At 34.1% G+C, this 26,962-nt stretch overlaps 1 protein-coding gene across 1 annotated transcript in view; it reads left to right on the plus strand.

The window, feature by feature from the left end:
• The window catches only part of LOC117339004 (adhesion G-protein coupled receptor G2-like), a 95,593-nt gene that overhangs the window by 13,429 nt on the left and 55,202 nt on the right, over nt 1-26,962 (plus strand). Inside the window, exons 10-23 of the mRNA XM_033900369.1 lie at nt 209-865; nt 2,159-2,349; nt 3,084-3,245; nt 3,861-3,938; nt 5,411-5,501; nt 9,013-9,120; nt 9,524-9,590; nt 10,015-10,150; nt 10,737-10,798; nt 14,410-14,521; nt 20,482-20,585; nt 21,899-22,001; nt 24,531-24,684; nt 25,486-25,552. Coding sequence (XP_033756260.1) covers nt 209-865; nt 2,159-2,349; nt 3,084-3,245; nt 3,861-3,938; nt 5,411-5,501; nt 9,013-9,120; nt 9,524-9,590; nt 10,015-10,150; nt 10,737-10,798; nt 14,410-14,521; nt 20,482-20,585; nt 21,899-22,001; nt 24,531-24,684; nt 25,486-25,552 — 2,092 coding nt within the window. The remainder of the gene's footprint in view (nt 1-208; nt 866-2,158; nt 2,350-3,083; nt 3,246-3,860; nt 3,939-5,410; nt 5,502-9,012; nt 9,121-9,523; nt 9,591-10,014; nt 10,151-10,736; nt 10,799-14,409; nt 14,522-20,481; nt 20,586-21,898; nt 22,002-24,530; nt 24,685-25,485; nt 25,553-26,962) is intronic.

Consider the following 26,962-nt stretch of genomic DNA (forward strand, 5'->3'; position numbering starts at 1 on the left):
CAGTAACATATCACTTTAAAGTTCATCCCCAAAAAGATACCAAATTTCAGTAGTGTGGCACAAGTTATTTCTCTAAATTATTATAGATGGTAACAAAATGATGTAGGCTTGATAGATAAACAGTCCTTAATGACAAGGTTTTACTGGGTAACACCATAGTATTTGTGGCTTTTGCTATTCTGTTATTTCTATCTCCTTTCTATTTCAGATCAGCAACACAATATCAAAAAGTGTTCAATAACCAAAGATGAAACGACAACAGTGTTTGACAACTTTACGAGTCATGTTACGAAATCTGTTTTACATTCAATTCCCTCTCGCACCGAAATAATTAACATTGACACTATACACCCGTATATCTCGAAATCAGTTCAAGATTTACATACATCATGTTCATCTAATGAGCAAATGAGGCTAAGTTCCAAATTCCAAACTATTCCTGATAAACAATTATTAACAAAAAGTAGAACGACAATACTAGCATTTTATTCATCAGCTGTTTTGGTTAGTCTTCAGCCATCATCAATTGATTTATCTAGGAACACTGTTAGTTCAACTCATACACTTGACACAGGTTATTTATATCTAATACCTTCCTCTATCTCCACATCACCTTTCTCCACCGTACCGTTGGATAGTGTTAGCCAAACTCCAACATCATACACGAGCTTTTTTACGCAGAACTCTTCCTCTGCGTTATCTCATAACGATAAGGGAATGGGAGTAATCTCCCCTAGTCCATTTGTTGTGATCCCTACAACTAACCACGTGATACCCTTTACCAGGCATGATTCGTCTCCACCCTCTCTTCAAGCAAGCATGTTCCTTCTTCCATCCCACCAAATGCTGCATGCCATAGGTCAAGGTAAGCCTAAATTAATAGTATTTTGATCATTTTGAATTTCTTTAACAATATTTATTTCATTCTTAATTATTACTATATTTTGACGATATACACAGTTTCATTAATCATATTTCCCATATCTATTACATTTTGTTACTAGTGAAATTTCGATCATTATTCATTCTATGAAAGTGATATTTTTCACTTGTTTTCACTAGTGAAAAATGTCACTTTTTCTGATACTTTCCACTAGTAAAAAATATCATTACTTTATGATTTAACCAATCAGAACACTGCTTACAAACGACAATGGAGAAAATTACGATTTGCATGTAGCTTCTCTGTCATTGTATATGACGTCATAATGCAAGATAGAATACATAACGTCACAATTTGGCGTATATTTGTGAGCCGGGGACCGGGGACCGCAATGAATTCTAGGAGAGGTTGAACTGCCTCGGTATATTTAGCTATAAAATGTAATAAAACAGAATATCTAACAGTATCTTCAGTAATACCAAATAAATTTCACTCGTGTGGCTATTATTTTGTTATTTTTCACTCGTTCTACGCACTCGTAAAGCATATCAAAATATTAGCCACACTCGTGAAATATATATTCGTAAGAATTTTTGTATGACTGAAGACACTGTAAGATATCCTCCATTTATCCACATTGATGTAACATAAACGCTGAGAAAAATCTAAATGGGGGTAAAACTGTATTAATTCCAAACAAATGATTTCATTCTAAAACTAGTGACACTATTGCTTGAACTATTTCCATAAACTAACCAATTAGTATGTAGGATTGTTTACTACGGTTTATATTAGTTCCGTGAAATAAAGCGATTATGAATCCTTTCCATTCTATTGTGTTTTCTGTTGTATCTGTACTGTGATGTCATACATGTTCGTGCGAAAAAGTAAGTACTGCCGTGTATATTTATCCGTACATTTGTTTAATTCTTCTCGAATAAGTACATGTACCATAGGATATATAAAGCTGTTTCCATTTGTAATAAGGAACCGATTATTTATGAATACCTGTTTCTGTGTTGCATGACAAATTGTAAAAATTCATAGAAAATAGTTTATGATAATAATCTGATCACAGATGTATTGATTAAAAAGTGAAAAGTATTTCCATGTCGTGACAGGTAGACTTAAATGTGTTTAATCTTACCTGAAATACAAGCCTTTGATATATACAAAATAACTTATCATTATCGTTTCCAGAAATACTGTCCTCTTGTACCAATATCCTATCATAGAACGGACAGATTGTAATTCACATTTCACAACTTTTTCCAGGTAGCCTCGGTACTACAGTAAATCCTTTAGCGATCACCTATAGGGCAGTGTCTACCACCGAAGGTCCAAGGACATCTCATGACGTCACAACTGATATCGTGACGACAGCTAATGACATTACCACATCTAGTGACAGCATTCAAATATATAATGATGACGTTCTATCAATGCAAAATTCACAAGTCGTCCAGGTAGAATTATTTTCAGTTGGCAGACAGCACATTTCATGCATTATATTCAAAGATACTATATTATAATAATCATACACAATGATTTTGGCAGATATACTATATACATATGATTAGAATAGGTTTTTATGTTCACAGCATATCATATACTATCGATATGTCACCCAATATAAAGACTGTGTTATACTAGTCTTTCATGTATGTCATATAGTTCTGTGTGTCTTGCGGGTGAGAGTGCATTCATTGCACAACAACTCCATAAGAAACTATACGAAAACTATAAAATCGAGTTTTGACTCTTGACATGTAGAATAATTTGCGTTTATTACTTTAAATTAGCGCAATGAAATATAGGTTTATTAAATGTATTATTGCACGTAGAACTGTATTACTTAATTGCTCTTCTTTATGCATTTCGTTTATTGAGGTCTGATGGTCCCTTAGACGAATCGCCATTCTTATGATACATGGTAATATAAAAATATCAAATATGTATTTCCATATTAGGACAGTGAATTCGGATGGTTTCTCAATAAACAAAAACACTCGAAACTTATCAAACTGCCGTATGTATGGAAGTGTAGGTGCCAGCAGAAATATCGCCGTGATTACAAGAAATAATTCATTTTCTCAACAACAAAACAGACGACATTTTAGCTATCTACTTTTTCCATACTTCGAACATATCAACAACCAGCTAGATAATACTCGGTTATATTGAGAAATTGTATGTTTAGTGTGCAAAGATGTCGGACAGTGTGTCTCGGAAGCAATGTATCCGCCAGCATCTTTCCAAGGGCAGCCTACTGAGGTGTAATATTTCTGACTGGGCCGAGTCTGTCGTCCAAAACCTAAACACAACGGAAAAGCAAAATTCCTCTAAGGTCGAGGCTTTAAAGGTTGTTATAAAAGAAACTAAAGTTTTGTTGTTGTATGCAATTTTATTTTTCATATTTATTTGTTTTTTCTAACATCGTTACATATAAAGATATATTTTCAGTTGTTATACTATAACAAAGATTTGTAAATATATAATTATCAGATCAAATATAGTTGAACCGTATTTGTTACACGCTCAGGTCTATAAGTGTTTCGTCCCGTATACTAAAGTTTTGAATTCGCCATAGTTGTGAACGACAATTGATACAAAACTGTATTGATTTTCTAGAATATAAAGATTAATTATGTGACATGTTTACATAAACGTATTTAATGTGCATTTGAACTTCTGTCAAATAACATAAAATGTAAAAGCATTCTTCTAAAAGCAGAGCTGCATGTTTCTCTTTTGTTTTCAGTATACAAATACTAATCTACTATTATATGTACATATTTAATCGCATTCAAATTAACAACGGTTTCTTATGTTTCTTGTGTTAAAGTATTATTATTATATTTATGTGGTATTTAAAATTCAATTTCTTCTTTGATTAAACCCAAATGGTGGTGTGAAATTCGCGAATCAAAACATATTGTACATGCGTATTACGATAAAAACGTTGTTTTCTTTCCAGCTGACCCTTGACCTCATGGATATGGTGTTGCTAGATATCCAAGACGGTTCACTACGCGATGACAGGAATATGTGCTTGGTAAATACATTAAGCTGTATTATCTATTTTCATGGACATAACTGTTAAACCTATAACATAAAATTTACGTTTCTTTGATGACATCCGTTTAATTACAAATACTCATCAGTTGTTTAAAAGGAGATCATTCACTTGATAAATGAAAATTTCGTTTCTCATTTACATTAAAAATTGTGTTTGTATATTCTCTAAAGCAGGCATGTTGGTGGAGACTGAAGAGTTCTTCATGTAGATAGTTTAGTAACATTGTACCAAGTTAATTTCCTCAAAAATAATTTTATCAGGATTTGAAAATTGTTTTTAAACTGTAATTAGCCTAATCACGATTTAAACGATTAGCAGGTAAGTGGTTACTCAGGTATTACCTCATTATTTATCATTCAAATGGATCAATTTTAAAGACAGCTACTGATTTTGACTAATGATATCACATTGGTTTCCTCTTTGAAACTCTTTCGGCATATGAAGTTAGGTTGTAAGTAAAATGCTTAAGATATTTTGTTTGAAATATGATTGAAATACCGCATTGTTCGGATATGTTTTTTGTTTTTATTTTTATTTATTTATTTATTTATTTTTTGTATTCACTACAGAATAATTTATTGTTTAGATCTTAGCACAAAAGGAAAACTAGGCAACACTCGTAGTCTATACCAACCAACTTCATATGAATTAACAGGCCGTACGACATCATTATATCAATATATATATACTGGTACATTGATGAATATATAAAACAGGATATTATCATAATTGGTGCAGGATAAGCAATAATAGATATTTCATCTTATGTACATTTTACTGACACCAATCCAGAAAATGAACAAGTAGAGTATAATCTACAAGATAATTGCGATTTTTTTCGTAATTAAGTTAAAGCGTCAGGTATTTTGTATCTTTGAAATTTCTCTGATATCATCATATTCTATTCATACTTATTTTGCAATCACGTTTAGGTAGTCGGTGAGATATTATTATAATTAAATGAAGAAAGATATTGACAGAAGAGTTGGTACAAGATAATAAGATAGGAAAATGTGGGAAACAGAAGTATTAATTAGTAAGTACGCGAAATATATATTTACATTAGGTTCCCTGTAAATGTTATTCGGTGTCCTATTTATGATATCAAAGAGACACTAATTTGTATTTCTGTGTTCTGTGTTCTGTGTTCTGTGTTCTTACTTTAGGGGTCTTTTTCGCACCCCTCCTCATATAACCCTGACTGTGAGGACGCTTAACACTAAGAACTAAACAAATTAAATTTTCAGAACAGAGGCCAGGAAAAACGTATGCTATATGGGCTCGAGTCTGTGGACATATTAACACTTAATGAGTTTGATAAGATATGTCATAAAAGATATAAGATATCTCATAATGAAAAGTTTATAAGATATCTTATAAAAAACGAGACTCTCGTGAGACCGGCAAAACCTAAAAAATCGAGAATGACTGCTACCTCTGTTTGACAGGAATACAGCCTAACAGACTTCGAGCATCTGGTGGATCTGACAGTGAAGACAATGGATACTAAGACAGTTGGAATTCACAACAAGTTAATAGGTGATTAACGTATCCAATGTACAGACATCTTACATATGAGTCAACTCCCGTTTTACATTCATCAAATCTTTGCGGTATAATATCAAATACGTATCACGTGTACGGCAGTTTGTTTGTTTTTTGTTTTTTTTTTTTTTTCTTTGTTTTTTTTTTTAATATGTTTTCATGATTGCGTTGGACGAGTGAAAATTATAATAATTAAAAAAAATATGTTATTCGATTTTACTTTTCTTTCATAGGTAAATCAACTTTCTAGTACACATGCACTTACTTGAAAGTAGCTACTTCAATCCGTCGAAATGACAACCGATCGAGTCAGCTGATCAGGATAAGTGCGCATATAAAAATGCTAATGCGCTATAAAAAAGTATTTTGCACGTTTCAAAAAAATGTTTAAAATAATAAACGACACTAATAACCACTAGTTCGTGATTATTAATTCCTGAAACAATATTGTATCCTCTATTTATTCAAACAGTGTAGTTGGAAATGTAGACTTATTGATAATAAAACGTAGTCTGCGTGGTATTACTGCCCTAATGCCGAAGCGACTGATGGAAAGAAGTCCCGGCTAAATCTGATATTTTCACTGCTCATCACTGCGGTGAAAATATTAGTTTTATCAATTAGATAGTTTTCTATATGCAAAGTCAAAGTATTTTCCAACTGTTTGTTGACTCAATCTTGAATGGATTTCGATTATTTTATATCTTGGTACTTTCTTTCGACAAAGGATCGCAATATTTAACAACTTATTGATACATATAAAAATATATCCCTTCAGATTCGGCATCATATAACCAAAAGTAAAACGCTGTATTTAGTGATTTGAGACTTTTATGTAATGTTACATTTCTGAATGAAAATCTTCTTGGTGATGGGATATTATTATATGGGTTTGTATTTGATAACGATGACTCGGATCCAGGATTTTCGAAAGGGGGAGGGGTCCAATAATTTAGTTATAATGCGAGCACCATAGGCGCGAGCCGATTTTTTTTTTTGCGAGGGTTTAGGGGGCCACCAAGGCCCCCAGCGCCCTGGTAGGGGGTCCCCCCGGCGGAAAATGAATACAGCAAATTTGCAATTATTCGGGATCGTTTTCTAGAGAGTAAGTTGCACGAATTCATCGGTGCATTTAAAGTTATATCTGACGTGACTTTCATGTGCGACAATAATATCGAAAGTTTGTAACTTGCTCGTGTAGAGAAAGTTATCGATTTTTCGTTAATACACCATCTTTATAAAGTCAACATGGACTAAAACAAAAATAAAAGACTTTTAAAACATTTTTGTTCGCTAACGGATCAGAAATCGGAGATCAATATATACAAAAGGATTGGACAAAGGCTTTCAAACTTATATGAAGCCATTTCCCAATTATATATATTTGTTTTTAGATCTACCCACAAATGACAATCACAACATGGGATCATCGCGAGCATACATTAGAGAAAATTAATTTCATTACTTTCTGTGAAATTAAGATATGAACCGCATCCATTTTCAATTTGTTTTTTTTTTTGTTTGGGCAGCCGTAGAAATATCCTCAAGCAATATGACAAAACCATCGTTCCCAGGCGCGCATTCAGGGATTTCGAAAGGGGGGGGGTCCAGTAATTTAGTGATAATGCGAGCGCCGTAGGCGCGAGACGATTTTTTTTGGGGGGGGTGGGGGGGGGGGGTCTGTGAGGGGTCTGGGGCCCGCCAAGCCATTTTTAAGGCTATAAAAAAAATTCCTCCTGACCCCCAGAACACCCCCTGGTCCGCTAGTGCTCTACATGTATGCAAATGGTTACGAACACATATATGTTGAATTTTTATTTACTTAAACATGTGTATTTTATTTATGTTCTTGATAAAAAAACATGCTGTATTGATGTTGCTTACACATATATTTTGTATTTAATGGTTACTGAAAAATACATGTTGTATTGTATGGTTTCTGACAAACACATGTTGTATTGTATGGTTTCTGACAAACACATGTTGTATCTTATGCTTACTGACAAATGTATGTTGTTTTTTATAATTACAAACAAACACAGTTGTATTGTATGGTTACTGACAAACACATGTTGTATTGCATGGTTTCTGACAAACACATGTTGTATTGTATGGTTTCTGACAAACACAGTTGTATTGTATGGTTTCTGACAAACACATGTATTGTATGGTTTCTGACAAACACATGTTGTATTGTATGGTTTCTGACAAACACATGTTGTATTGTATGGTTTCTGACAAACACATGTTGTATTGCATGGTTTCTGACAAACACATGTTGTATTGTATGGTTACTGACAAACACATGTTGTATTGTATTGATACTGACAAACACATGTTTTATTGTATGGATACTGATAAACATATTGTATTGTATTGTTTCTGACAAACACATGTTGTATATTGTATGGTTTCTGACAAACACATGCTGTATTGTATGTATACTGACAAACACATGTTGTATTGTATGGTTTCTGACAAACACATGTTGTATTGTATGGTTTCTGACAAACACATGATGTATTGCATGGTTTCTGACAAACACATGTTGTATTGTATGGTTACTGACAAACACATGTTGTATTGTATGGATACTGACAAACACATGTTGTTTTTTATAATTACAAACAAACACATGATGTATTGTATGGTTACTGACAAACACATGTTTATTGTATGGTTTCTGACAAACACATGTTGTATTGCATGGTTCCTGACAAACACATGTTGTTTTGTATGGTTTCTGACAAACACATGTTGTATCTTATGATTACTGATAAATGTATGTTGTTTTTTATAATTACAAACAAACACATGCTGTATTGTATGGTTACTGACAAACACATGTTGATTGTATGGTTTATGACAAACAAATGTTGTTTTGCATGGTTTCTGACAAACACATGTTGTATAGTATGGTTTCTGACAAACACATGTTGTATCTTATGATTACTGATAAATGTATGTTGTATTTTATAATTACAAACAAACACATGATGTATTGTATGGTTACTGACAAACACATGTTGTATTGTATGGTTTCTGACAAACACATGTTGTATTGCATGGTTTCTGACAAACACATGTTGTATTGTATGGTTTCTGACAAACACATGTTGTATTGTATGGTTTCTGACAAACACATGTTGTATTTTATGGATACTGACAAACACATGTTGTATTGTATGGTTTCTGACAAACACGTTGTATTGTATGGTTTCTGACAAACAAACGTTGTATCTTATGGTTACTGACAAATGTATGTTGTTTTTTTATAATTGCTAACAATCACATGTTGTATTTTATGTTTACTGATAAACATAATACACTGTATTTATTATGTTGTATTTTTATAATTACTGGCATAAACATGTTGTATCTTATGCTTACTGACACATACATGATATATTTTATGGTTACTGACAAACACATGTTGTATTTTATGATTCTGCTACATACATGTATTTATGTTGCTAACACATACCTTTGCAATGACATGTTGTAGATCTATATGTTGAGCGTGTCTCTGTCGGTAAACTCGATGCGTATGTGTTTACAAGTTCCGATACGATGGTGTCTGATGTCAAAACAACGACACCAATCAAACACACAGGTATCCCTCATCATCATCATCATCATCATCATCATCGAATGTTCGTAGTATTGGGTATAGAAAGAAATGTGATTGGCATCTAAAAATAAAAACATATTACTACAGTTGTTCTTATTCGATCACGTAGCATATCTTTCAGAGGTCTCATTCGCTATGGTCAATTTGCTTCCTACCCATATAATCTGCGCTGTCGTTAAAATCAATCGTACTACTTCCAATAATACAAATTTCCAAATAAGTCAATAAAATATTTTTTGAATACTTTTGCTGTCAATGGAATTTAATCAGTAAGTTATCTTTCATTATGAAATGCTTTTCCGCATGCCACGAAATGAATGAGCAATTGTGATATACAAATTCATTATAGAAATAAACCAAGGTAATTTTACATTTTCATCAACAGATGAAGAATTGATATTATCGATCATGCTAATATCTACATCTAACGATAAAGATCTCCAACTACGAAGGTAAGACATGAAGGCGGATCCTTAATGTGATTGTTAATGCAAATTATATAAGAATGCATGTTTTACGTCTCATCCAAACATGTGTCCTGTAATTTAAAAAAAAAAAAAAAATACAGATCATGCCAGTTTGTTTGCATTCGATGTTAATGAAAAATACTTTCTGCTTTGATAGTTCTGTTTTTTGTTTAAACTGTGACATTTGCTTGATGCTACTTATGATCTATTTATCTTTTTATTTATTTATCTATTCATTTATTATCTCTCTCTTTATTTGCTTTCATGATTAAAAAGGGAAAAATGAAAATAGATCTACGCAACCTCGCCAAAACTTGATATGATCTGTATGATATGTTCAACCTACCAAGAATTCTACCATTGAATGAACATACTTGTCTGGCCATGTTAATGTTAGTTTTTATTGCAGAAGTAAAACCGGGGAGATAGATCGGACCAACCTGTTCTTACTGAGTCGAGTCCTATCAATTACAGGATACTTATCAAAACACTCGCTATCCCTATCCCTGACCTACACACTAAAACACACCTGTGACACGATCCAGGCGAGTATATCTTTCACTTTAGTGAAAGGACGATATAACAAATTGGGCATCTTCTGTATATCTATCAACGCAATATTGCCCTACTGAACCAACGGCAGATATCGCGTTAATGACCGTTGTATGTCAAGATAAATATCATTGCAAAACGACAATGATAACCTACCACAGTGTATCTAATAGCCAATTGATATATTTCTGAAGATAATAAGTGTTGAAATGACACAATAACAACATTAGCACAGCTACAGATGAACTCACAGAGATCCTATCAAATTAAGACCTCTTTTTTGTCATTTAATGACGCCATTATTTTTACATTGTTTATGCTTAACTGTTCACTCTTGCGTTTTCAAATATAACGAATACTGTTTGATTGAGATTTCTTTCATTGGCGACAAAGGGATAAGAAAGAGTTATTACAACGTACAAGCTCCATTCTACAGTATGTTGCTAGTAGTCGAAATTTTTAATTTCAACAACTTAAATAGTCATTTCTTTGATATTAGTGTCTAGCACAATGTAATCCCAATGTATCTTAAACTGGTCTCAGGAATTAAACTTTACGTTCATTGATATTTAATTCCAGGACCGGGTCGGTGCCAATAAGAGTGCGGAGATTATATGTGGCTATATTGACAAGGAATCTGGGTACGTCATCATCTATAAGCAATTTGGTTTTCTAATTTGTAAGTAAACATTTTGATTTCTCCAGAGGCCAATACTCTTAAATACACTTTGAGATTAACCGCTCAACAACGGTTCTACTAATGCAAATTTTGTTCACAAAATAGCGTTCATTTGATTCGTGGTTTTAACTTTTTTTCACATGTATGTTATTTTCCCTGCATTTCCAAAAACAGGCATACAGGATTATACCAATCCACTTTGAAAAGAAGGTCGATAAAATAATTTCACAAAACAATGCTTGTTGATGTTTAATTCGTTATATAATCATACAGTGGGCACTCCTTGAGTAGCGATCTTAAATATTAATTTATCAATAGATACAGTAGATGTCGACTGATGAAAAAAATGCATACATTGTATATTAACTGCTTTGTCCCTCTAAGACTTAATGTGATGCTAGGGGATATAAATTGAGGTGTAAAGATCGAAAGAAAGGTAGTTAAACTTAATGGACCTAAGCCCACATCAAAGTAGAGCTGGGAACTAAATGGACCTAAAGCCAATATCAACTTAGAGCTGGGGGACTAAATGAACAAAAACTAAAACAAACTTGAGCGAGGGAACTAAAAGGACCTAAAACATATAACAACTTAAACCTAAACGTATATCAAACTACATGTACATCTAGGGAACTAAATGAACAAAATATATAACAAATTAGATGGAGGGAACTACATGAACAAAATGTGTAACAAACTAGAGCTAGAGGACTCTATGAATCTTAAACTTATATCAATTTAGAGCTAGGGAACTTAATGGGTCTAAACCTTTATCAAACTAAAGCTAGGGAACTAAATGAGTCTTCAACTCTAGCAAACTAGCTCTAGGGAACTAAATGAGTCTAAAACTATATCAAACGAGAGCTAGGGATCTAAATGGGTCTTAAATTATATCGAACCATAGCTAGGCAACTAAATTGACCTAAACCTATTTCTAATTAGAGCTAGGCAACTGAATGGACCTAAAACTATATCAAAGAACTAGGCAACCAAATGGACCTAAACCGATATCAAATTAGAGAAAAGTTGGTCTATTTCCCTCAAAATATTGGCAACGTTTTATTCGTATCAAATAGACTTTGAATTAAACATCTTTAAACGCCTTTGAAAATAAAGCTTTAATTATAGGGTTGTTTACATATTAATTTCTGTCTCTTTTATGTAGTGTACATACTGTTGTGAATTTTCTTACATACTAGATATTTAATATATATACTTGATGACATCAAATATCTTGATGATATAAATGTGTCGAACGTTCAACGTCGATTAGCACGATATCATATATATATCGAACCTGTCCAAGTAAGTTTTAACTCCTGTAATGAAAGTTTTAATGACACAGATTTAACACTGATTTATATGTATGCCATTAGCACCAGGATAGGATGGACTGTATACATTAAGCAAGTTTGGTAGGTTGATATACTGGATTTGTACTACCGGTGGTGTATATTATAACACATTGAGAAGAATCTATTGCGTTCTTAAACACAATTCATCATCAGGTACGCCTAAGATGCTGCCTCTTGTGGAGTTACATTATGTTTACAACAGATTTGGTTAGTTCTAATCATCAGCAGTAATTGTTACGTTATCGGGTACTGACTAAACACACTACATTACTTTTCCTTTCTTTAAGTGATATTCCCAATCCAACAATTGTGATTTAAATTAAGACAAAAATTGAATAACAATCTTTATTGTTATATGGTTAATCCTGCCGATTATTTGGGGCTGTGATTGCTTTGGCATCATCTTTTGGCAAAACCTAAAATAGCCCTTAGGTTAATGTAATTCCAAGTAGCAACATCATTAAACACTAACACTTTTTATCATTATAGCATATTGTCTCTTATGTAATACCTTTCATGTGCTATTTTCAAGATAAGATCTCCATTGTTAAATGCCTCAGCGTTTTAGACAGACAGACATTCAATAGTTTTGTCTCGACTGATACTTAAATATCACAATTTCATACTATGTAAGCTAATTCACCACAGTTAACTTGCAATGTCGAGTTGATGATTTTTATCTTTCTTATTTAAGATAATTTAAGTTTACACTCCTGAGTCTGTTCGTGCTAATATTTATGATATAAATATAGAAACAAACAGGCGACAACACACGATGACGAGTGGCACCATCAGTATGGGGATAAATGTTGGTTATTAAACTTCTAGTAAATCTGTTTTTATTGTTCTTAATTGTCATATTGACACAAAATTTAGAATAATAATTTTAACGAAACAACCATAGAAGCAAAGAACTAAATTTGAAACAACACTAACGTGTAACGATATCGTCATAGTTACTCGATCAATAAAACAAAGCTATAATTTGAAATCAATAATCAAAACATAGATTTTAAAGGCAGTCCTTGAATTATGTTAGGGGAAAATGACTATGTTCTTGGCTGATAACGTCTTCTGTTTCATTGACAACATACACCATGATGGGGATGGCATTTAATGTTGACGGTATGTTCACATATATAAGGGTATTGAATGCCAAACTAATCATTGGCACTTGAGTTTTGTAAGGGTTTCGAATAAATTATATAAGTGAGACAGATTAATTACATCCTGGTTTGACATTTTCTACCATGCGTGCTTCAATATTATCAGTTACAATCACATCAGAACAAGTGGATGTTTTACAGTAAATACGACGGGATGGTATTATATGTTAGGACTGTTATATTAACATGTTCTCAGGCCCAGTCTCATCAAGATTCATTAAGCTTAAGGATGCCTTGTTCATTATTCTTAATAGTGTCGAATTAAAGTATTTTTGATGTATAAAATACCTCCATATTTGTGTGGTATCATTCACAGTCGTAATTTGTATTTATACGTACATACAACCGAATGCGGTCTCACAAATGCCCATATTGAGTGCTACTCACTTCTGAGCACAATAGCATGACTGATAAGTATTCCCTGCTACATTTTACAACAGAAGAAACTGTCCACAGCGTATTATTGTTGATTATGAGAAACCAAATGTCCAGAAAATAATATAGGTAGTTTACTTCACTATTTCTATGCCAATTTGTAGATATTTACTGAAAAAATCACCCTTGTTATCGTATATAGCTGACCCTTAATGACGTTGTTATATTTCAGACATGGCAGTGTTATAATGTAGACATGGTGGTGTAAAACACGTTTTTTAAGTCACTATGTTGCAGCCTGAAGCGTTTCCTTGAATGACGAAATTATAGACCGTTGCTAATATCCCAGTAGTCGACTAGAGTCGTTCGCAATCTTCACCATTACCCACCGCTCTTGCCTTTGGCATTACCTTGGACAACGATCTATATAAGTCAGAGTCCGACGAGATTTCGGTGTTAGTCTTTTTTCTTGAAGATTGCGAAAAAAAACATTATTTTAGTTTTAGATACAGTACAATCTATATGCCATGATATTAATTTCTGAATTGCAACAGTTGTGTCCTGCTTGTCAATGAGGACCAAAAATGAAAGTGTTGTTGCGAAATATAACATCACTGAATATGATTAGAAAATATAATCAGAACTAGGTATGAGTTAAAGTATCGTCTATTTACCAGATATTGGTCAGATAAAGGTTGCCGTTTGCTTCACACGAATACCTCAGCCAGTACCTGCCACTGCGACCATACAACGAACTTCGCCATTCTGATGCAGGTCCGAGATGTAAAGGTAAGAATATGACCGATGAGATTGCAACTTCGTTAATGCTTTATAGTAATTGATTTAATTTTCTTTTTTTCACGTACCATTCAGACATTGACCAGGTGCCTGATGGATTTGTCAAGGTAAACATTGCTTCGACAAGCTTTGATAAAAAAAGTAAGCCATTGGATACTTACATGCTTAAATTAGATCGGTTATCATACCAGGTCCGTCTAGATGGCGTATAGACACTGTCATTCTCAATTTATTAAGCTTATATATTTTATATAACTTTTATTTTCTGATTGATAATTTGATTTATATATCCCCCTGACTTGAAACGTAAACATTACATATAGCTATATAGTGCTGCAGTTTCCAAATGATTAATCTCAATTGTATAGGATATATTCTTCGGAAAACTTTTAATCTAAATCTTAAAATAATATCGTTAATGTTGACCCTTTTAGCTGGTCAATTGGTGCTCATTAAGCCCACACGGTATATGAATTACCTTTCAATTACTACGTGTTACAAAATATAGTATAAAGAGATCTGTAAATCACTGCTTGTATCATCAATGGTGGCATCTTCAGATAAAGCGTCTACTGAACTTTGATGAGCCACAACATCTGGTACTACCCTATAAATCACAAACATTTAATTGACAGGTTCTTGGCAACGCTTGCATCTGACGGATAATATACCTATCACAATAATGAAACACTCCGCATACACTAGTGATCAATATTTCCTAAATATAATGTACATTTATTTTACCATCGTTTATAATCAATGATGGAGGATATAGAGCTCGAAAACGGCTTGTTAATCTAGCATATGGTCATTTTGACCTGCCATTGATAAGCAAACTTCGAAAATGTAAATTTTGTTGTTCGAGTTTAAGAAGGCCGTAAACCTTGTTTATCACAGAATCCAGTCTTTCCGTCGTGTGTTCTGTTTGCGTTTGATAGTGTGTATCAATCCCCAGGTGCCTTAGTTCTTTTGGATTCCGTGCTCCTATAATGACACCTCCGATTCTATGATATTCTAATGTCCATTATACAATATCGAATAGCATGCAAACCAGGGTCAGTCAGGCATTTTTGTTGCATCAAATGGAATTTTGCACGAACAAACTTCTTCCGTTGAGTTGCCAGTTTGAATTCCAGTGCGGTTGTTTGTAGTGGTAGTGTTCATACGTAATTCAATTATCAAATTATCAATTGTAATTTAGCACGAGTCGTGTGTTCCGATTTGAATGTGACAAACCCTTTGTCCCTTCAGGAACACCTGGTTGTATTCCCCTTAAACTTTTTCAGGGGTCTCCGGGCAAATCTATATATTTCGTTTTAATGTCTGTATTCGTTGATTTCATTGTGGTAATGTTTTATCGATTAACTCCTACAAAGTAAAGCGGATAAGAAATTCCATCATATTGATTTCTTTAGGCTAGCTTTTTTGCACCGACATGAAACAATTGTTATACCGTGTTAAATGCAGTGTTAAAATATAATTTTCTAAATGGAATTTTTATATCGGTATACTATATATATATATATTGTAGGATTATTTATAATATATATTAGGCTATCACGCTATATTTAAAGACAAAATAATCTACAAACACGCCAAATGGGGTCATGACCCTGCCCTCTTTTGTGATATACACTATTTACCGTATGTACATGTATCCAGGAATTTAATAGTACATACATGTATAAACAACCCGAACTAGATTTGAAAGCAGACAACAAATACGTGACATAAAGGACCACGTTACCTGAAAATATAGTCATACTGACAGATTAATTTAGGCTCTAAAAACAAACATAAATAATTATGAATGTTTTTTTTAAGTCCAAATGTTAAATATGTACAATTTCATGAACCCATCAGCTATGCTATGCGATATATGTTTTCTAGTGATGAAAAAACTTAATGTTTTGATAGTCGCTATATGTAAATACTTATTGAAGTCAGCGCCAACCACCCCAAAAATTATTGCGTTATGTTGTATATAATCCCTCCGGCATGTCCCGAACAACTATACAGTCTATTACCTACAATCTCTTCTCCCCTTTGTCATTTTATCAAACAAACATATTTATATACACCAGACACTGACCCTGAGTATTTGTAACGACGTAAGTAACAATGTATTACCCTAGATAGGTTTGTCTTAAACTACTCTGTCCCTATCAACGCTAATCGAGCCGTGGTCCACTAATATCCGGGGTTACTGTACGACCTACTGTCCCTTACATAGGTGATCGAGTCCAGGTCCAGCAATACACCGGAGGTACTTCACGACCTACGCTGTCCCTATCAACGCTAATCGAGCCGTGGTCCACTAATATCCGGGGTTACTGTACGACCTACTGTCCCTTACATAGGTAATCGAGTCAAGGTCCACTAATATCCGGGGTTATTGTACGACCTGCTGTCCCTTACATAGGTAATCGAGTCCAGGTCCACTAATACAAGGGGTTACTGTACGACCTACCCTGTCCCTAACATGGGTAATCGAGTCCAGGTCCAGCAATACACCGGATGTACTGTACGACCTACCCTGTCCCTATCATGGGTAAACGAGCCGAGGTCCACTTATACACCGGATGTACCGTACGACCTCCGCTGTCCCTATCACGGGTAATCGAGCCAAATATCTAAGTATGCTTTTTGTTCAGAACAATAGATTAATATCAGTAAACTCGTTAGTTCTAATCGTTAACAATTTGTTTACATGTTTCCATCTTTTCATTGGCAATAATGATGGATGTTGATGACAGTAAAACGGACATCATTTGACAGCTGCTTAACGTCGACAGTTGTTGATTGTTTTAAAACCTACTGAAGCGACCGCCTACGTTAAATTCAAGACAGATTTGTTCAAAATCCGCTTACGAAATGGGATTTTAAACAAGACCAATATCCTCTCCGAGATTATGCGAGATTACGCAACGAGGGTTGAGTATTGATTGCGTTTTCATAAGTGTCCGAGCCTTATGGCTCATAACACTGTTCTGATTGCGAACAGAACTTGTCTTCTCTGCGCCTGCCAAAGCCTTCCTGACGTTTGCATCATACCAATGATATATAGTTCTTGTATTATCACCAAGCTATCGTAACCAAGATAACTAGCTCTCGGTACGTTCTCAGAAACCGATTGCTGAGACGAACCAATATCCGTATTTAACAGATCGCCACGTTTATTGAAAAACAGGCAAAATACGTTACGTAAGGAGACTTAGCGGCTCGCTAGGTTTTGCTAGGCAGTGTATCACCGACATTTTTCTATAGACCGACCTCACTGTTACGAATATATGACTGTAATTATTTTTGAAAATTGAAAAAAAAAATGAACGTTGAATTTCTATGTTTCGCTCCTTTACATTTTGTACCAAATATCTATATGCTAAGCAAGCGCAGTGCTCGGTGTGACGGGAGCTGAGATCAAGGTTATTTCTTTAGAATGGTTTACAGAAATATGTCTGCCTTTAACATAAGAATAGTGAATTTCCATTCGCAGAATAACTTTTTGTACAATGCGGACCGTCATGACGCTTAATAATTGTCAGAAGGAATTTCAAATTCTCTTTCGACAATTATCAATTTCCCCCTGAATTTTATCAAACTAAATAGGTAATTTCGTAAATTGCCAAAATGACAAACCATGTTTCTATGACTAAGGGCGGTTGCATAATGAATTGAGATTTTTAAAAATGGGTTATAAGGCCGTATTGAAGTCATTCTTGGTATCAACTTACCAATACAACTACTGTGATAGTTGTAGATTAGCTGCAAGATTCATGATTCCTTATTTCTTTTATTTTTTAATGTATCTAGCAAAACAAGTGGCATTTTGAGCTGTCATAAGATATATTTGTCCCGTTCAGATTAGAACTTATTATAAAGAAAATGTGATATGTTAAAATACAATAAATTAACAATCCTTAGTGAAGATTTCGAAAACTGAAATTGTCTTAAAATTAGTTAGTTATCTTCCATGATGCTTTATTGTGATAACATATTTGTGTATACATAGCTAACGTCAGGTTTGTTTAATGAATTTAGCCTCCGGTTTACCACCACGAAATACTATATAGTTGGAAATAATCACGGAGAATTGAATTTAGCTGAATTAGGGATCATTGAATATAACGCAATTGAATACCTGGTCCGACTGGAACAACTGTGAAATATTACATTTTATTGCATTTTTGCCAGTGAAATATATAGAGGATATTGAATGGTTTCCCGTTTAATATAACATATATTTGACGAGTATGACAGAATATCGATATATTCTGTCGTACGAGTGAAATACAAAATGTATATGTTATATCTAACGGAAAACCATTCAATTTTCTTTTTATTGCATTTCATACTTTTATTTTCACTGCAAAACTTATATTTTCACTGCAAAATCTTATATTTTCACTACTCATCGCTGCAGTGAAAATGTAAGTTTTATTAGTTTGATCAATTTCTATATTTCACTGGCAAAAATGCAATAAAGAAATTTATGAAACTAATAAAACTTATATTTTCACTGTTCATCGCTGCAGTGAAAATATAAGATTTTGCAGTGAAAATATAAGATTTTGCAGTGAAAATATAAGATTTTGCAGTGAAAATATAAGTCTTGCAGTGAAAATATAAGTTTTCCGTTTATGACCAATCAGAGCGGACCTTTGTATTCACCTCGATGAAACTTGCCAATTTTTCCAATCGAAGCGGAGATAGATAAATTGGTTATTTGCTGTATTTCTGAAATTTGCAGACTAGCTTTTGACAAAACACTCACTTGACGTTAGCTATTCATGCACAGATTCTCCTATAACAGCAGAAAACGCTTAAATTGTGTTGATCAGTCCTTTCAAAATGGCGCCGTCAAGTTGACGTGGAGTAACGTCACAAAGAGATGACGTCATTACTGATTCCCGCACTTTTTGACACTATTAATTTTCGATGTTTAATATAACATATATTTCACTCGTATGACAGAATATTTCGATATTTTTCACTCGTTCTTCGCACTCGTGAAAATATCGATATTCTGTCATACTCGTGAAATATGTTATATTAAACGGGAAACCATTTAATATCATCTATTCATTATATATGCGTTTGATTTTCCTAAACTTTACGCATGTGCTATATTTTGAACTTTTGCACGGCTAAAATGAATATTGTACGGTCATGTGTGAACTACTGAACACAATATGACGTTTAGAAATTTAGTCCCACCCTTTCTAGCGTCTAAGTCACTCAGATGTCAACACTGCCAGACGACAGTCATGGTAACTTCTAAGTCAAAGAAAGTCAAGATTACAGTTATTCTAACTGTGTATTAGTGATTATTCAACAAAACAAGGATATCATGGGTGTCTGTGCAATAGTCCAGTATATTTTACCCTCGTGATCAGTACTAGTAATCGACCGATGTTCTAGGGGCCACGTTGGCCGAGTGGTTAAGGTGTCCTGACACTTTGGCACTAGCCCTCCACCTCTGGGTTGCGAGTTCGAGACCTACGTGGGGCAGTTGCCAGGTCCATAGGCCGGCGGTTTTTCTCCGGGTACTCCGGCTTTCCTCCACCTCCAAAACCTGGCACGTCCTTAAATGACCCTGGCTGTTAATAGGACGTTGAATAAAACAAACAAACAAACCGATGTTCTATTGCACACTGCCAATAGAACATCGGTCGACTACAAGTACCTCGTGTCAAGTATTCTGGACAATTGCAGACAGCCATAATACCTTATTATTTATGATTGTAATTATAATTGATATATTTATATAATATAAAAGGTAAAGTTATGCACGAGTTCCGTTGTTTGTAACTTTAATACAACACAAAAACACAAAAAGTTAATGCAATAAAAAAAATCAGAATATGTTGAATTCAATTTTACATTTTAGTAGGTATTTATGAAGATTTCCTTACATTCCGTGATAAAGCAAATGTTTGTTTGATGTACAGATAACAGCCCTTGACCAGACAGTCCTCAGCCTCATCACATACATTGGATGTAGTGTTTCTCTCATTACTCAGCTTATCACTGTCACCGTTTTCGTCTGTGTCGGGTAAGTCAAAGTATCTTAATTTACTCCTAGGAAGGATTCAGAATGTTATAATAATCATTGAATTGGTCTCATTTTGTTTTGGCTGATATCATTAGAAACGGCTGATGAAATCTGAAACAAATTTGGTTTAAAACACCTGAGGTTCACGATAACTACCACCGATGAGGCGTTGTAAACAGACTAATTTTGACACAATTAAGTTTTAAAGTTAGTACTTACCCTGCGGTAAACATAATAACGCAATTATGAATTTCACACATCCAGAATGCTTCTCAACGGAGACAATATACAGAATATATAATGTAATCATGATGTAGCTGGTTACCGCTTAGATATGTATATTTACAGTATTGATGTATTGATTTTTATGCATGCTCCACATAAAACTAAAATCAATGATGGAATTGAAAAAGGCCCTCTTATACAACGTGACAATGCATTATACATGTAGAAACATAATAATCATTATCTTCAGAAATAGTTTGAAAACTCATCATAAGATGACTAATTCTACATCAGTATTTGAACAAAATACGAATTCTTAAATGAATATTAAAACTATATGTTTGTATTATGACAGTCGTGACATAAATAGGGTATTCGACAGAATTACGCCTCAACAGAATCACGCCTCAACAGAATCACGCCAATCTACGACATTAGGCATTATCCTTTTACAAGATGACAAATTTATTATCGAAGCTTGATAATTAATATCCCCAAAAATACAACAGATAAAACCATATTAGATATAAAATGATGGAAAGATGGTGGGTTGTAAAATAGCTTAATTTAAGATTTAGTGCGAGATACGTCAAAACAAAGTGGTGATGATGATTTTTGTTTTCACAACTGAAGAAAATTCAAGCCAATCAGCGACAAGCAAGCGTTGTCATACATATTATGTATCTAGGGGCCCCGACGGAATACAAAGACTCTTTAAAGGGACATAACTCAAACAAAATAAAATTAATATTTTTCAGTATAAAATGAGCCATTTGCATAGCTTGGATAAAGCTCAGTTCAGGTCAGTTCTTTATTACTTTATACCCATTTGGTTCATCAGTACAGTGGATATTTATATACAGTACAAACAAACAAAGCAGTACAAACTATCTACAGACACAACACTCACAGCATATATAGTGTAGAGAGACATCTTACATTACAAGTACAGCATATATATAAACCACCAATATGTGAACCCTTACACGGACTTCTGTAAAGTGACGTGCTGTGAGTGACGATGTAAATTGGGTGGTGCCATCTGTATATGTTAATATTCTTACTAATGAGAGAACTTTAATTTTCAGTACTCTGAACTCCGAACGTGTCTATGTTCATCGGAATTTATGCTTTGCTATAATCGCATCTCAAGTGGCATTTCTGTCTGGGATACGGGCTGTCGAAAATAAGGTGTAGTATCAACCTGACGAGAGTTAAACATGGCGTTAATCAGGTAGGGGTTCTCTACTGAAATGTAAAATACCAATCTGGTCCGGGGATATTTCTCCCCCGTATAATTTGCATCTTACGAGTATCCTATCCAGATAATCATAAAGTGACAATGCCAATAATATGATAGTTTGTAAAAATTCTGAAAATAAAATGCATCATACAGCTTTTTCGTCCTTCTATGCATAGAACCAAAAGGTTATAGCCAATAAAATAAAGACCGTACATCATGAGTAATGTATGTCACTTTTGGATCAAAGGTTTAGAGTAATTTTGTAAATCGGTTTCATTAATAATATATATATATTTTACATGTGTGTGTATATATATATAATTTTCATCAAACAATCCAACACTAACAATATATTCCAGTAACTGATTGTTTTGCTTAGAGTTTTTGGCACGCTGTACGAAATTCTTACATTTGCCTACATAAAACTGCCATTAATCAAATGTTTGAAAAATCGTTAGGCAATTTAAATTTGAATTGCCCTTGAGCTTTAAATGGGAAAGTAATGGTTTGACTGAGCGATGAATATAGAGATCTCAGAATAGATTTGTTCTTTGGGGAACATCACTGATTTACTGCGCCAGTAATAACCTAATTCTAAAGATGTTTTTACACTTTTAATTCTATAGGTGACAGTAGATTTGAATTTGTATGGTTATCTCTTAACACTTTGTACGATGAAAACATTATTGCTAAGGCATAGTTTGCTGTATCCCTTTTTAAGATACATGTATGTCATAATTCTAACTATTATACATGCTTATCCCATGATAGATGCGTTTTATTGCCCGCCTTTAAATTCATTAGGGGACGCCTTTTATTAACCGTCTATGATTTCATTACGAAGCGCGTTCTACTAATCGGCTTTGTTTTAAGCGTTGATGTCAATTTTTTTTTTAGTTTCATCGGGGTATGAAACAAATTTTGTTTGCAAACTGTATGAATCCGCGTAGCGGATTCTTACAGAAGTTTGCAAACAAAATTTGTTTCATACCCCGATGAAATTTTTAAAAAAAATGACATCAACGCTTATAATTAATTTTTGAAAATGATTTTCTAATTTAAAACAGGTTTTATGTACAATTTTACTGGTTTTAAATGGGATTCTTTTTCTCAAATCAATACGCAACGTCAATTGTCGTATTGTGACGTCACATTTTTCGCGCAATTCTCGGAATTTCTTTCATAGAAGAATGAAAAGAATTTTTCGACCAATCACATTTGAGTATTTACCATGAAAACAAAGAAAAATTAATTATTACATTATGAAGCGCGTTCCTTTGACTGACTATGATTTCATTATGGACCGCATTCTATCAACCAGTTATGGTTTCGTTACGGAGCGCGTTCTATTAACCAGCTATGGTTTTATTACGAAGAGCGTTTAATTGATCGGCTATGATTTCTATTAAAATAGAGATATCTTTAATTAAATAGAGATATCTTCATTTCAATAGGAGTTCAGTATGGAGCGCGTTCTATTGACCGCCTATGATTATATTATGGAGCGCGTTCTTTTGACCGCCTATGATTACATTACGGAGAGCGTTCTATTGACCGCGAATGAATTCATTACGGAGTGCGTTCTATTAACCGCGAATGAATTCATTACGGAGTGCGTTCTATTGATCGGCTATAATTTCATTACGGAACGCGTTTTATTAACCGCCTATGATTAGATTATAGAGCGCGTTCTTTTGACCGCCTATATATGATTTCATTACGGAGCGCATTCTATTGACCGCGTATATGATTTCATAAAACGGTGAGCGTTTAATGCATCGCCTATGATTTCATTATGGAGCGGAGCGCGTTCTATTATACGTCGAAGTGGAACGATCTCTAGATGTATTTAACGGCAATGTTTGTTCAATGAGAGGGAAACGCTTGGCCACTTTAGAAATCTAGTTCATACGCAAGCGCACGCGAGACTTTTTAGACGACAACAACTCGGCAACAGGAGAGTGTACAGCAACAGCGTTAACACTATAATGTTTGATGTCGTCAGACTGATGATAGAGGAAATGTTAGAAGATAAAGACTATAAAAAACAATTAAAACGTCAGTAGGCATTCTTATTTGTTATTTGCGAGAAAGAAAGAAAAATGTTTAGTGAGTTGGCTCATCTTTCTGAAAATGAATTTCGTACCCATGTTTAATGTCTTATGCAGCCGAACGAAAAAGGGGTAATATTACACAAAGTTATTCCCTATATAAGTCTGGGTAATAGGTTACAGCGTACTTTTTTGTAAGTTCGTGAAATAGACATCGTTAATAATGATGTATTGAAACCTGCTAATCTTACTTTTCAAGTCATGTTTATGAAACAGAAATATGACGACGGCGACGATGACGACGATGACGACGATGACGACGACGATGACGACGATGACGACGATGACGATGATGATGACGATGATGATGATGATGATGATGCTTTTTTGTTAGCTATTACTTGTCAATATCTTTCGTGTCTACAGGTGTTGTGTTCTATTGTCGCGATGATCCTCCATTATTTCTACACCGCCATGTTTGTCTGGATGCTTGTTGAGGGTATGCACCTTTACAGCAAGGTCGTCAGAGTTTTTTCCACAGAGAGGTCAAGGATTATATACTACTGCGGGTTTGGATGGGGTAAATTTATTATCCATTATTAATCTATACATAAAAATGGTTGTACAGACGACAAAGCAATTAAGAACATATTTAAATAGCAATAATAGCATACATGAAAAATGCATCATACAGCAGTTCTGTCGTTCTGGGAGATTTCCGTTATGCAAGAAACTTAAAGTGTAAAGATCAAGTGGGAAAGCCGGAAAAATCACGTAGGGCCTGAAGCATCATTTTTCGACATAAAAAAGCATTATATTGTATGTGTTACTAAATTTATATTTAGTGATTGGTCATCCGGGTGTGTCTTGTCCAGCACTGATATATACAATAATACGCACGCTTAACACTTATTGCAGCAACGAATATGTTAATGTGTTAATACATATCATAATATTAACTTCGATGTCAAACAAAACTGTAAAGATGTACTGTATCCGCATTCATATAATGTGATGTATTTTGAAGGGTACTTACAATGTAACTTACAACAATATAGAAGCTTAACACTTATTATAACAACCAATGTTTATATGTTAATGCAATATTGTAAAGATTTAGTAGATGTTTATCAAAACATATATTTGAAAAAAAAGTACAAAAATATTCTAAAGCTGAAAGAATATATAGAACAATTACTAGAAATAGATTAGAAGAAGAAAAGTTAAAAGAAAAAAAAAATAGAAAATAAAGACATTTGAGACTAATTACATTTTGTCAGACATGTGATCAATTTCATACTTACTTTAATTTTCCGATGATATCTAATAATACTCCAGCCGTTGATGGATTAGTCAGGTGATATCTTCTCTGTCCATCCAGGTGTGCCGCTTGTTCTGGTGACTATTTCTGCTACAGCTGATTGGGAAGGGTATGGAAACGGTAAAAGGTAAGTCATTATACGAAATGTATAAATGTGCTGACGGAAATTGCTCATATAATATATACATGTATATAATGTTTACATATAAACTAAACTGCAATTAAGGTAGTAAATAACTGTTGGGGTAGACCTAGGTCTCTCTGGTATGAAGTCTTGTACACGTACATTGTTATCTAATACATGCACGTGCTAGTTGATGATACGAAAGACGATAAAACCTTAAATGATATATGACGTTTAGGCACTTCAGTCAATTCAGTCTGGAATATTCATCATTACAATCTCGCAATAACCCACGTGACATAATTCAACATCCCTACTTAGGGGATAGTATGTTGTTTTGAGTGGCTATACTGGCGATTAGAACATGAAATTTGGTTTGAACTCGAGACCGATAGGTCGAGAGTTTAAACCAAATTTCATGTTCTAATCGCCAGTATAGCCACGAAAAACAACGTACTACCCCATTCTAACACGTTTACTATCGCATATATTTAGATACATTGTTTTACATCGCTACAAGTACGCTGTTAAGTACTCTGTGACCTCCGCTAGTTACGTGTCATACTGTGGCGGATTGACCAATCAGAGAGAAGCTTTCAAAGTCGGTCAATTGGCCACGCCCATACTGGCGAGAGTTCGATCTGTATGTTGACGAAGCGGTGTATTTGGATTGTTGTGAAAGTCCTGTTACAGAAGATTTAACGACATATTTGGATTTATGCAGTATGCATAACGACATGGGCGTTTTGACAAAGTCAGAGTTGATGTGTTTCTATAGGCTCAATCGTTATGTGAAAGTTATGTGCACTTGTTACATTTCATTTCGGATTTTACTTGACCTTAGATGCTTACACACGGACGAAATGAACGTTTCAATCGATAAATGACGGTAAGAATGAAGTTAACGATTTTTAACCATTAAGTTAATTCATTATATTCGATTTCTTCACTTTCGATTCCAATATCACGGGTCATCAATCATAAATGGTGCAGAGTGTTGAATTTCGCTACGAGTCGAACTTGACGCCATATTGTTTTGATTAGAAACGGGGCGTGGCTTAACACGATATGTCATGGTTCTATCGCAGATTAGAAGTCGGTCCGCAACCAATCAAAACACGCGTTGCAAACGAATCGTGTTAGAATATCTTATAGATGAAAGTTACTATACATCTGTGTATTACATTGTATTACATTGTATAACATTGTTGGTAAATGCTTTGGGTGACCGTTTTCAAAATAAAGAAATGTTTAAAAATCGAGTTTTGAATACAAATTTAAAATTTATAACATAGATATTCTACGGAAGACCAACTTTTACAATGTGTTATGCAACCAGCAACTAAAATCATAGTGGTCCGCCGATCTGTACCAGCGTAAAACGAGAGTCTATAAGGACGGAACAGAACATCG

The sequence above is a fragment of the Pecten maximus genome, chromosome 12 (assembly GCF_902652985.1).
Source record: "Pecten maximus chromosome 12, xPecMax1.1, whole genome shotgun sequence".
Taxonomy (NCBI): Eukaryota; Metazoa; Mollusca; class Bivalvia; order Pectinida; family Pectinidae; genus Pecten; species Pecten maximus.